This window comes from Dendrobates tinctorius, unplaced genomic scaffold, assembly GCF_039654945.1.
Source record: "Dendrobates tinctorius isolate UK_male_01 unplaced genomic scaffold, ASM3965494v1 ptg000026l, whole genome shotgun sequence".
NCBI lineage: Eukaryota > Metazoa > Chordata > Amphibia > Anura > Dendrobatidae > Dendrobates > Dendrobates tinctorius.
Window position 1 is genome coordinate 20,210,737 of NW_027361694.1, and position 12,701 is coordinate 20,223,437.

At 41.0% G+C, this 12,701-nt stretch overlaps 1 protein-coding gene across 3 annotated transcripts in view; it reads left to right on the forward strand.

Moving 5' to 3' along the window:
• UGGT2 (UDP-glucose glycoprotein glucosyltransferase 2) overlaps positions 1–12,701 on the forward strand; it is a 548,948-nt gene that overhangs the window by 513,408 nt on the left and 22,839 nt on the right. For 2 of the 3 annotated variants that reach the window (XM_073569567.1, XM_073569569.1), the window contains one exon: positions 7,671–7,787. In XM_073569567.1, the coding sequence (XP_073425668.1) occupies positions 7,671–7,787 (117 nt within the window). Of the gene's footprint in view, positions 1–2,890; positions 3,131–7,670; positions 7,788–12,701 lie in introns of those variants that run through there. The other variant, XM_073569568.1, reaches the window with a different exon arrangement.

The window sequence follows — 12,701 nt, forward strand, 5'->3', positions numbered from 1 at the left end:
GCATTTGCCATTTTCACTCCACAACATCCACTGCTGCTTATTACTGGAAAACACCCATGGAGTCAAAATCTTCACTACACTTACTGTATATATAAATTCACAAAGGGGCATAATTTCCAATATGGGGTCACTTGAGAAAACTTCACTTCATCCAGAAAACAGACGATTTAATTTTAATGTACATACAGTTTTCATCCGTGTGCCATACGTGTGTCCGTTCTTTTAATTCTGTGTTGACATCTGTGTTCTCTCCGTGTGATATTGATGTGCAATCTGTTTTCATATCTACACTAAAAAATGTACATGATGAAAAATGGTTTCTTAGGTTTATAACAGAAATGTATCCATAAAAATTGGGTGCCATTTGGTTGTTCCATGTGAGATCGGTTTTGTTTTTTACGCACCCATCGACTTGAATGGGTGAGTTTCATCTGAGACTCGAAAGAAAGTAGTGCATTCTGCGTTTTTTTTATTCTCACGGACATTCCAACCAAGGAAAAAAATCGTTCACCTGAACAGTATTATGAAATAATATGGGTTTGTGTGCGATCTGAGTGCTTACCAATCAAAAATCGGACAGCACACATCCGATTTATACCCTCAACTGCAAGAGTGCTGAGGGAAAGCAGTACAAGCATGAAGCTGAGCTAGTGGCAGGCAGCAGGAAAGGACATTTTACATGGTAAAAGTCTGAAACTATGAGTAGGTTGCAAACTTAATTTCAAAGGGTCTGAAAATATATGAAGGCATGAAAATGACAGTCTGAAACTTGGTGAAACCTCATTTTAACTGAAGGTAACCACTAATGTATATAAAAATATTTTGTGCCTAAGGTGTCCATAGATGGATATAAGGCATTTCTGACACCACTGTCATTCTTTTCAGTCTTTGGACAAAATCTATAAGAATTATATTCTGTGTTTTTTTTTTTTTTCTGAATATGAGAAAGTATATTGCATCTATTTCCTATAATGTACAGTTAGGTCCATATATATTTGGACAGAGACAACATTTTTCTAATTTTGGTTCTAGACATTACCATAATGAATTTTAAACAAAACAATTCAGATGCAGTTGAAGTTCAGACTTTCAGCTTTCATTTGAGGGTATCCACATTAAAATTGGATGAAGGGTTTAGGAGTTTCAGCTCCTTAACATGTGCCACCCTGTTTTTAAAGGGACCAAAAGTAATCGGACAATTGACTCCAAGGCTATTTCATGGACAGGTGTGGGCAATCCCTTCGTTATGTCATTCTCAATTAAGCAGATAAAAGGCCTGGAGTTGACGTGAGGTGTTTGCATTTGGAAGGTTTTGCTGTGAAGGAAGCACATGAGGTCAAAGGAGCTCTCCATGCTGGTGAAATAAGCCATCCTTAAGCTGCAAAAACAGAAAAAACCCATCCGAGAAATTGCTACAACATTAGGAGTGGCAAAATCTACAGTTTGGTACATCCTGAGAAAGAAAGAAAGCAATGGTAAACTCATCAATGCAAAAAGATCTGGGCGCCCACGGAAGACAACAGTGGTGGATGATCGCAGAATAATCTCCATGGTGAAGAGAAACCCCTTCACAACAGCCAACCAAGTGAACAACACTCTCCAGGAGGTAGGCGTATCAATATCCAAATCTACCATAAAGAGAAGACTGCATGAAAGTAAATACAGAGGGTTCACTGCACGGTGCAAGCCACTCATAAGCATCAAGAATCAAAAGGCTAGACTGGACTTTGCTAAAAAAAAAATCTAAAAAAGTCAGCACAGTTCTGGAAGAACATTCTTTGGACAGATGAAACCAAGATCAACCTCTACCAGAATGATGGAAAGAGAAAAGAATGGCGAAGACGTGGTACAGCTCATGATCCAATGCATACCACAGCATCTGTAAAACACGGAGGCAGTGTGTTGGCTTGGGCATGCATGGCTGGCAGTGGCACTGGGTCACTAGTGTTTATTGATGATGTGACACAGGACAGAAGCAGCCGAATGAATTCTGAGGTATTCAGAGCCATACTGTGTGCTCAGATCCAGCCAAATGCAGACAAACTGATTTGGTCGTTGTTTCATACTACAGATGGACAATGACCCAAAACATAAAGCCAAAGCAACCAAGGAGTTTATTAAAGCAAAGAAGTGGAATATTCTTGAATGGCCAAGTCAGTCACCTGATCTCAACCCAATTGAGCATGCATTTCACTTGTTAAAGACTAAACTTCAGACAGAAAGACCCACAAACAGCAACTGAAAACCACCGCAGTGAAGGCCTGGCAGAGCATCAAAAAGGAGGAAACACAGCGTCTGGTATCCATGAGTTCAAGACTTCAGGCAGTCATTGCCAACAAAGGGTTTTCAATCAAGTGCTAGAAATGAACATTTTATTTACAATTATTTAATCTGTCCAGTTACTTTTGGTCCCTTTTAAAAACAGGGTGGCACATGTTAAGGAGCTGAAACTCCTAAACCCTTCATCCAATTTTAATGTGGATACCCTCAAATGAAAGCTGAAAGTCTGAACGTAAACTGCATCTGAATTGTTTTGTTTAAAATTCATTGTGATAATGTCTAGAACCAAAATTAGAAAAATGTTGTCTCTGTCCAAATATATATGGACCTAACTGTATGTGTTACAGTTTAAGCATATAGTATAGGTTTTTGACACTGGTCAAAAGAAATGGCAATAAACTCATACAAAAAAAACTAAAACCTCTACCAATGGGCTGGAAAATAACCATGTAAAGGTTGTTATTGCTGTTTAAGCTACCTCTACATCACGGATTGTATTTTTTTAACCTCTTCACACACACTGATGTATATCACAGGGTGCGGCAAAGCCTGAAGAGGATGTGGCTATGTCTTCCCTTCCTTTCATGGCAACCGCTGTGATTTTTTTCAGAGTAATTTGCATGCGCGGAGGGGAGAAGATAGTGACTCGTGCTTGAGCGCTGATGTCACTTCCGGGGGATGTGGCCTAGTAGCGGAAGATATGAAAAAGGATACCGAAGGAAGCACCCTTCAGTGTTCTAAGAGGTGCATGCCCTGTACCGTTCCTTGCTTGCTGATTGGAAGAAAAAAGCCGAGCCAGGGATCCTGTTGAGGAATTGGCATCTCTGGACATGGACAGACCATTAGAAAGGTTATATTCAGATGTTTTGTCTTCCTCCTCCTCCTCAGATGATATGGCTAAATTGGTAAAGGTGGTTAGGACCACAATCAAAATTGAGGATGTTAAGGAGCCCAAAACTAGACAGGATATGGTGTTTGGGGGTTTGCAGGAGAGAAAGTAGAATTGCTTTTCAGTGCATAAAAACGTGTTCACTGATAAAGGAGTGAAAGAAGCCTGATAAAAAGGGCTTCATTCCGGAGGAAGTTAAAAAAAATATTTGCGTGTTGAGAAAAGAACCCCAAAATCGATGAGGCCATTTCACATGTATTCTGCAAATCATATTTGCCCTTTAACACGGGCCTCCTGAAATATTTTTGTTAGATAAAAAGGCAGAACGTTTTTTCAAAAGGGTCTAGGAGTTGGGGATAACGGTGTTTAAACCAAACATTGCAGCAACATGCACTGCAAGATTTCTAATTGTATGGTTAAACCAGCAGCAATCCAGATGAAAAATAAATGTCCGCGGATTCAGATTTTAGCCAGTTTTACAACCAATGAAAAAGAGGCTGATTTTTAAGCAGACACCTCCGCAGGGGCAGTAAGGCTTACGACCCATTTGTGCTGTTTATATAACTCTGCTTGCCGGGTTCTTTGGTTGAAAAATTGTTCAGGGGATCTTCAATCAAGAAGTAGGCTGTGCAGCATTCCATATCAGAGAGAATTTATTTTTGGACTAGTACTGGATCAGATCCTGGTAAAAACAAATACCAGGACTAATAATAATAATAATCTTTATTTATATAACGCCAATATATTCCACAGCGCTTTACAATTCAACAGTTCATATACTGTACAAATCATAAGTAACAACGTTAAAGATAATACAATAATTAAAGCAAGGATTATGTCGACCCTGCTCGTACGAGCTTACAATCTACAATGAGGTGTGGGGAAAGGGTTCCCAGCTAATTCCTTTCAGAGTACTTTACTGCTGATTGCCCCCACCAGGGCTGTGGAGTCGGTAAGCCACAGTTGCGACTCCAACTCCGACTCCTGGATTTTGTCAGGCTCCGACTCCGGCTCCGACTCCTTCATAAATGGCCAATTCATAACAACAAATTTACTGTTGTAAAATATTAAACATCGCGCTTATTCAGTTTCTCACCATCATATAAGTAATCAGACCACTTAGAGCAAAAACTACATTTATTAGAATACAATTAGAATATAGCAAATAACTTTTATAAACTTTTATAAACTGTAAGTAAATATGCAATAAACACTTTTATGCAGTTAATAAGAAGAAATCTATAAATTTGTCCTCAGAAAAAGTATTGCCTCTGTCAGATCCTCCTTCATGGATGCCCTCAAATCTGATCTAATTATTGTGAGAGCAGAGAACAACCTCTCTACACTAACTTGTGTTGGTGGCAAAGCAGTAACCACTCGGGCAACATCTCTGACAATGTCAGGATACAGAGGAATCGCTTGTTGCACTGCTATTTTTGATGAACGGTCAAATTTCTCAATTTCTTTTAGTGCACATGAAAAATTCTGCTGAAATGTACTGGCTGTGTTCCTTGATGGGGATGACTCTTCTATGCGGGAACGCTTTGCACGGTCCTCGTGATCCAAATATTTTTCGAAATTAAATTCTTCATCAGTTGATGATGAGGGTGAAGATGTGGCAGGACGACCAAATTCTTCTTGTTCCTCCTGACTGTTCTGCAACCCTTTCATCCTTACTGCTATTTCAAACAGAGCTTCTTTTCCTTTACTTAGCTGTTGATCATCTAGAAGAATCCGATGCATTGGGTCTACATAAACAGCTGCCAAAAGGATGTTATTTTGTAATAGTAGCTCCTCTCTCCGTTTCATTAATGTAGCAATGCCACTTGCAATTAACCCTCCTCTTTGGGACAGGCGAAACATCAGGTTCTTCCACTCCTTTAAGAAAATACCTGGAGTTAAGTCCTCTGCTTGTAATTTTTTAGTCACTGTAAATGGGTGCTCTAGCAATTTTTCCAGCTCAGTCACCTGATTCCACTGACTTTCATTTAGCGTCAGTTGAGGGTTAGCCATGTCTACAAGAAAGGTTTTCAGTTCAACCAAGCGCTGAATCATTAAGTAAGTACTGCCCCATCGTGTGGCTTGATCAATAATTGCCCCTTTTCCAGCACGTCTCTTCAAAATTGAGTCAACTTTAGGGGTTCTGGCAACAGTAGCCAATTTTCTCACCTTGCCAATCAGGGCAGCAGCATGTCCTTCTTGCAGACTGTCTCTTATAGCCAGCTGTAGCGTATGCACAACACAGCGCATGTGATGAATGAAAGAACATATTGACACAGTTTCAACAAGATCATCTAAACTATCATGTTGCTGTTCATCTGAAGCAACTTCAGTTTGCTCCTCAGTTACAATACTGTGTTCCTCTATTTCAAACATTTCTGTGTCTGAGGACCCAGAATGTTCTTCTAGCTGCTGGTCACCATCATTACTCTCATTCATTAGCTTAATAGTACTTATCATATTTGAAGCATTGTCAGTTACGACAGAAAGAACTTGCTCTTTTTTAAGTTCATTGCAGAACCTTTTCCACCAAGACCTGGAGAAACTCACTGGTGTGATGAGCTTTGGTGTCTTTTACTGCCAATGTCTTGGTAACTATTTCATTTTTGTCACAAACAAATCGGACATTGATGGCAAAATAGTTCACTCTGTGACGTGTGCAGGCATCCATTTTAAGAAACAGAAAGCGTCCCTTGAGAGTTTTTTTAAGTTCTTCCTTTTGTTTAAAAGCTTCTTCGATTACTAATTTTCTAATACTCTCTCTCTCCAGAGAAACACCAAGCTTGCGGGCCATTTCCCCATTCAGACACATAAAAGCTGGTCGTGAAAATAATGAAATAGGCACACTATCCTTTACAACAAGCTCTATGATCTGTTTTTTAAATGTATCTACTGTCATTGTCACAGTAACTTTGTCACTGACAAAATATCTTGCAACTGATGGCTGCAAAGTTCTCTGCTCCTTTGTTTGGCTGGAAGAGCTGGGCACTGGTTCATTGGTTTGGATGCAGTCTTTCTCATCCACTGCTTTCAGTACTTCTGGATGAAAGCGCTGTAAATGTCTCTTTAGATTAGAACCTCTGGTAGGAGCATTTTTATCTTTGCCTGAATATGCACTCATCTTGGCTTCACAGCATTTGTTTTCGTCTGGATCATTTGTCATACACTGACAGACCTAATGTTTTCTATCTTGAGTGATGGTGAAATGTTAAAATACAGCTGATTTAATGTGATGCTTCTTTGACATTCTCAGGTTTTTAATTCTGCATTCACAATCCAAATGACAATTGTTTTTCCTAAAAACAATTGTACAAAATTATTGCCAGGTCGTACAACTGATATAGTGGTCAGTAATAATGTTATTATTCCTCATGTACTCAGTTAACTGATGCAAAGTTTGTTGAAAGGATAATACTTCTTACAGTCTTCCTCTTCTGAGTAGCAGGCAGCTGTGAGATGCTTGGAAGACGCACACCTAGTATGATCTAGTCTAGAGGAGGAGCTTTACTACTAAGAATTTGCAACACATTTTCACTTTCAGTTTCATACATTGTAAGTAGGGGGGTTGGGGCAGCATGAGGTTAACCAAGTATAAGATTAGATAAGGGCAGTGGAGAAGAGTGACACAGAAGAAGTAAGAAATGTCTCTATCTCCAGCAGAACTGCTTATCACTGTTGTTCATAGTTTGATAGAACATATATATTTGAGTAACATTTATAAAATTCATATGAAAGTTCAATTATGAAATATTAATACATTTTTTTTTAAAGCAGGAGTCTGTACATTTCTACCGACTCCGACTCCAACCAAAACTAACTCCGACTCCACGACTCCGACTCCACAGCCCTGGCCCCCACCCCCCCAAAAAAAGGCTGAAAAGGTTTCTTCCTGTCTGGTTAATAATCTCTATCTCAAGAAACAAGTTTTAAATACCGTAGGTCAGGGTTTGAAACTGAATTCACCTCCCAGCCTTCTGAAAGATTTAGTTACAGAAATCCATTCCTCAAAAGCAGGGCAACAGGCCTTAGAACAGGAAGTCTTGTCCTTGGTGCAGAAGGGAGTCCTTACTCGGGTTCAGAATCAGAAAAACGGGAATCCTCTCTCTTTACAGAAAAAAACAGACCACTCCTTCAGAACTGTTGTGAACCGAAAAGATTTAAATCGCTGTTTTAAGGGTCAAACGTTTCAAAAGGGAATCAATGAGAATAATGGTAAAACTTATATTTCCAAAATGCTACTTGGCAACATTAGATTTCAGTCTCTTCCCTTCGGGGTTGTCCATGACCCCAAGAGTGATCACAAAGTGTGTGAGTATGTGTGTGTGTATATGTGTATGTGTGTATATATATATATATATATATATATATATATATATATATATATATATATATATATATATATATATATATATATATATGTCACATCTTAGTGGTCTTTATAAATGTTAATACCGGTAATTGTTTATTATTTATATTATGATTATTTAATTGCTTTGCACAGGACCTACCCAACAACATGATTCATCAAGTGGCAATAAAATCTCTACCGCAAGAGTGGCTGTGGTGTGAGACCTGGTGTGATGACAAGTCCAAGGAAAAAGCCAAGACCATAGATCTGGTAGGTAGCTGGGAAAAATAGTAGTATTTTCTGTGAATTTGCAAAACCCAAATTTTGTGACTGTGTTTAGCTCTACAGAAACTGGGATGGTGTGTGATAGTACAGTACATTACTTGGCTGCTCATTGTTTCAGTAGGTACAATCTAATAGTACATTGGTTGCTGGAGTCCTTGCTGATAAAAGGGACAACTGTCATTTCTTGATATTTGTGTATTTTACAGACCAGGTTTTCAGTGTGTGGAAAGAAATCCCTACTGACATCCAAAGTCTTTGTTGCAGTTTTATTTACATCACAAAATACAAACTTGTGCACTTATTAGTATCGCTGTAAGCAGGTCTGGACTGGGACTGAAATTCAGCCCTGGCATTTGAAATCACACAGGTTCATGCGGTCCCCGTCTCCAAGCACCAGATGGTGATATATTACTAATATTACCCTGGATGGAGGAAATCAAGATTTACTACAAGACCAATATTTCTGATGGTATCCATGGCCTGCTGGGGTAATTGACGGAGTCAGCGACTTTGTTCTCCGTCTCAACTATTAACAGTATGGGTGTCTTGAGAACACTGCTCGTGGGCCGCCTTGTCTGCTATATTGTTAACAGAATCAGACAGGCCCTTCTGGCATTTGCCCGAGTTGCCAGATGGCCAGTCGGGCCCTGGCTGTAAGTAAACAAAATATATTGGGTCATCTCTAAACTGCAATTCTCTAACGCAGTTTTCCCCACCCAACCAGTATAATGCATCCTTGGTTGCCCTCATAGATAACTGTTGGTTGAGATAATGGCTTGCCAAAATCTTCCAAAAGTTGTTTCAGCCAAATTACTTCTTGACTTGCATAAGCAGCAGACATGCAGTATATTCTGCTTCTGTAGAAGATAATGCGACTGACACTTGTTTTCTGCTGGACCAAAAATTTGAATTTTCTCCTAACTTGAATAAGTAACCTACAATACGTTGTAGGTAGATTCACAACAAACAACATACTTCTTCCACTTTTGCAGAGAGTACGGTTCTTTCCCTCTGCAATGTCATTTTGTTCTGGGTTGTATGGAATGGTAGTCTGGAACACAATTCCATCCTTTTTCAAAATGGTTTTTACCTTACCACTTGTTTATTTGGTTCCATTATCTGCACGCAGGGCTTTTGGCATTCTTCCAAATTTGTTAAACTGCATTGACATTGATCCACTCAATGCCGACTTTTATTCCCCATTGACTTACATTGGGGTCGGGTTTCGGACGAAACTCCGACTTTTTTTGCCCTAGTCGGACCAGTTTCATCTGAAACAAATTTTGTTTCAGTTGAGTTTAACGAAACCCGATCCGACCAAAGTCGCTCAACTCTACGCCCATGATGTAAACCCTCCCAGAAAATGAATGAGATGAGCCTCTGCGTTATTAAGCCTGTCAGGGAGCAACCAATATTTTAAATATCGTAACTGGCCAGCCAGATAGTACAAAAAAAATCAGGTACCGCATAACCACCCTGCCTTTTGGGCCTTTGCAGGGTACCAATACCCACTTAAGGCCTAGATGAGCACCATATAAACGCTGCTATCAAGCTATGCATTTTCTTAAAGTAACCCTTGGGGACTTTAATTGACCTGTGTTCCAACATATATAGACACTTTGGAAGGATTATCATTTTAATTAATCCAATTCTGCCTGCTACAGACAGTGGGAGTCGGGACCATAGTTCAAACTTTTTTCTCATCATATCCTCAAGGGTGTATATATTGTCTTCAAGGTTTTTAACCCCTTACTGCCATGTGACATACTATCCCGTCCATGTGCCCTGGGACTTAATTCCCAGGGACGGGATAGAACGTCACAGCGATCAGCGGCGCCCACGTGGTGAGCGCCGCTGATCGCGGCCGGGTGTCAGCTGATTATCACAGCTGACACCTGGCACAATGTGTCAGGGGCGGTCACGGACCGCCCCCGACACGTTATCCCCTTGCACATCACGATCGCGGTGTACCGGGGGTTAAAGGGAAGCATCGGCAGGGAGGGGGCTCCCTCCGTGCTTCCCTGAGCCCCCCACAGCAGCGCAATGTGCAGCGCTGCAGCGGGGGTCTCCTTCCCTGCAGGTCTCCGAATCCAAGATGACGACTGGGTCCTTCGGGGGGCCTGCAGGGAGCTGGCTTCCTCAGTGCCTGCAAAGCGCAGGCAAGAGGAAGTCTTCAATGCCTGTGACAGATCACTGATCTGTCACAGTGATCTGTGAAGTGACAGATCAGCGATGTCCCCCCTGGGACAACCTAATAAACCAGCGCTGCTTCTCTTCCGAGCTCTGCCATGCGCCCAAATAGTCATTTACACCCACATATGGAGTATCGGCGTACTCAAGACAAATTGCACTAACTTTTGGGCTCCTGTTACCCTTGGGAAAATAAAAACTGGGGGTGAAAAGATCATTTTTGTGGAAAAAATATGATTTAATTGTACCGTTTTACGTTATAAACTTCTGTGAAGCCCTTGTGGGTTCAAAGTTTTCACCACATATCTAGATAAGTTCCTTGGGGGGTCTAATTTCCAAAATGGGGTCACTAGTGGGGGGTTTCCACTGTTTAGGTACATCAGGGGCTCTCCAAACGTGACATGGCATCCGATCTGAATTCCAGCCAATTTTGCATTGAAAAAGTCAAATGGCGCTCCTTCCCTTCTGAGCTCTGTCATGCGCCGAAACAGTGGTTCCCCCCCACATATCAGGTATCAGCGTACTCAGGACAAATTGCGCACTAACTTTTTCAGTACAATTTCTCCTTTTACACTTGGTAAAATAAAAAAAATTGAACCTGAAGAAAAAAAATTTGGGTTCCAAAATTGAAGTACAATATGTCACGAGAAAACAATGTCAGAATCACCGGGATCCATGGAAGCGTTTCAGAGTTATTACCTCATAAAGGGACAGTGGTCAGAATTGTAAAAATTGGCCTGGTCATGAACGTGCAAACCACCCTTGGGGGTTAAGGGGTTAATCGGATTCTGGTTAATCACTGTGCCCAAATACTTAAATCTTGGCACCACCTGCAAACCAAACAACACGGGTACTGCTATATTATCCAATATCGGCATGACCATCGACTTACTCCAATTAATTTTAAGACCCGAAAACTTCCCAAAGCCATCAATAAGGTCAATTGCCCTAGGAAGGACTTTTCAGTCTCATCCAGGAAGAGCACTAGGTCATCCGCATACAATCCTACCTTATCCACTCTAGAATTAATATTGATTCCCTTCACCAAATGATCCTGTCTAATCTTAAGTGCAATTGGTTCAATCGCAAGCGCAAAGAGCATCGGAGACAGCAGGGTGCCCTGTCTGGTCCTCCTACTCAAATTGAAATATTCCGACGGCATGTCATTCACCAGTATGTTGGCTCTCTGCATACGATAAAGCAATTCAATCCATCTACAAAATGTTTCTGAGAAGCCAAACCTCTGAAGCACCCGTTGTAAGAACTTCCACTCCAAGGAATCGAAAGCCTTTGCAGTATCCAAAGAGGCCCATCTCCCAAGGTCTTTTATATTTATGACCTATCTGTGTCAGAACCTGCACTCTTCTAATATTCGAGGAGGTAGCTCTTCCTGGCATAACGCCAGTTTGATCCTCTGGTACAATGCTCAATATTACAGCTTTTAATCTATTAGCAATGAGTTTTGTAAGAAATTTATAATCAGTATTGAGCAAGGATATGGGATGATAGGAACCACATTCCTCTGCAGGCTTATCAGGCTTTGGAATCCCCACAATAGTGGCATCATAAAAGGACTGGCGGAGTGAATGTCCTGCAAGTGCCTCAGACAGGGTCTGCAACAGGACCGGTCCCAACTGATCTAAGTATCTTTTATATAGCTTTGCGGGCAGAAATGGGCGCCCCACTACATCCCCATTTGAATTCCCAACAATCACTATTATCCCCCAAGTAGTGGGAGCCAAGTGTCTGCATACATAGATAAGCATTTAGAGAAGGGGAGATATGTCAACATCTAACCAAACCGTAAACTAAAAAAAGGAAAATCTTTTTAACAAAACTATATGGGAGCAGTTATTGTCAGAATTGCATAAAGCTACCATTACAATTATCAAACCCTGACACATACAGAAGTGTGAAACACAGGTACTACGAAAATTTTAGAAAAAGAGACTCTGCAACATTAACTTGTATTATCACTACTTTTGGCGTTTTTCTCTCAGGGAGATCCATGCCTCCGCCAAGGTCTGGAAGAAAGTTACCCTATCCCCATCCACCACTCTCAGTCTAGCTGGGTATGCCATCGAATAGATGATATTTGAGCTCTTCAAATGTCTCTTAACAGAAATGAAGGAGGCTCTCCGCTTTTGTAGATATGCCGAAAAGTTCGAGAATAACATCACAGTAGTATTTTCGAACTTGATTGTTTGGGCCTTTCTTGCCAATTGCAGAATATAATCTCTGTCCTTCCAGTTGAGGAATCCTGGTGAGTAGAGGTCTAGGAGGAGCCCCCGGAGGATTTGGTTTTCCAGGCACCCGATGTGCTCGCTCCACCGCAAACGCAGCAGAGAAGGTGGCCTTCGGGAATAGATCACGCATCCATTTTTCCACGAAGCTGCTAGGGTTATTACCTTCTGCTCTCTTTCCGGTAATACAATTATACAAATACTGTTCCTCGATCTATTCTCCAAATCATCTTGTTTCTGGATACACAACTCCAATTTTTGTTCTGGGAGTCTGAGACGTTCTGGTAAAGGTGCTGTTTGGTCCTCCAAATTCGAAATTCTATCCTCTGCCTGTCTGTCTTTCTCTCCCAAATTGGACATGTCGTTGCGGAGGAGACCCAAGTCAGTCTTTACCTCGTCGATTTTCCCAGTCAATGAGGCTGTACTACTCTGAATGGCGACCAGTAGCTGTGCCGAGACCTGTTTC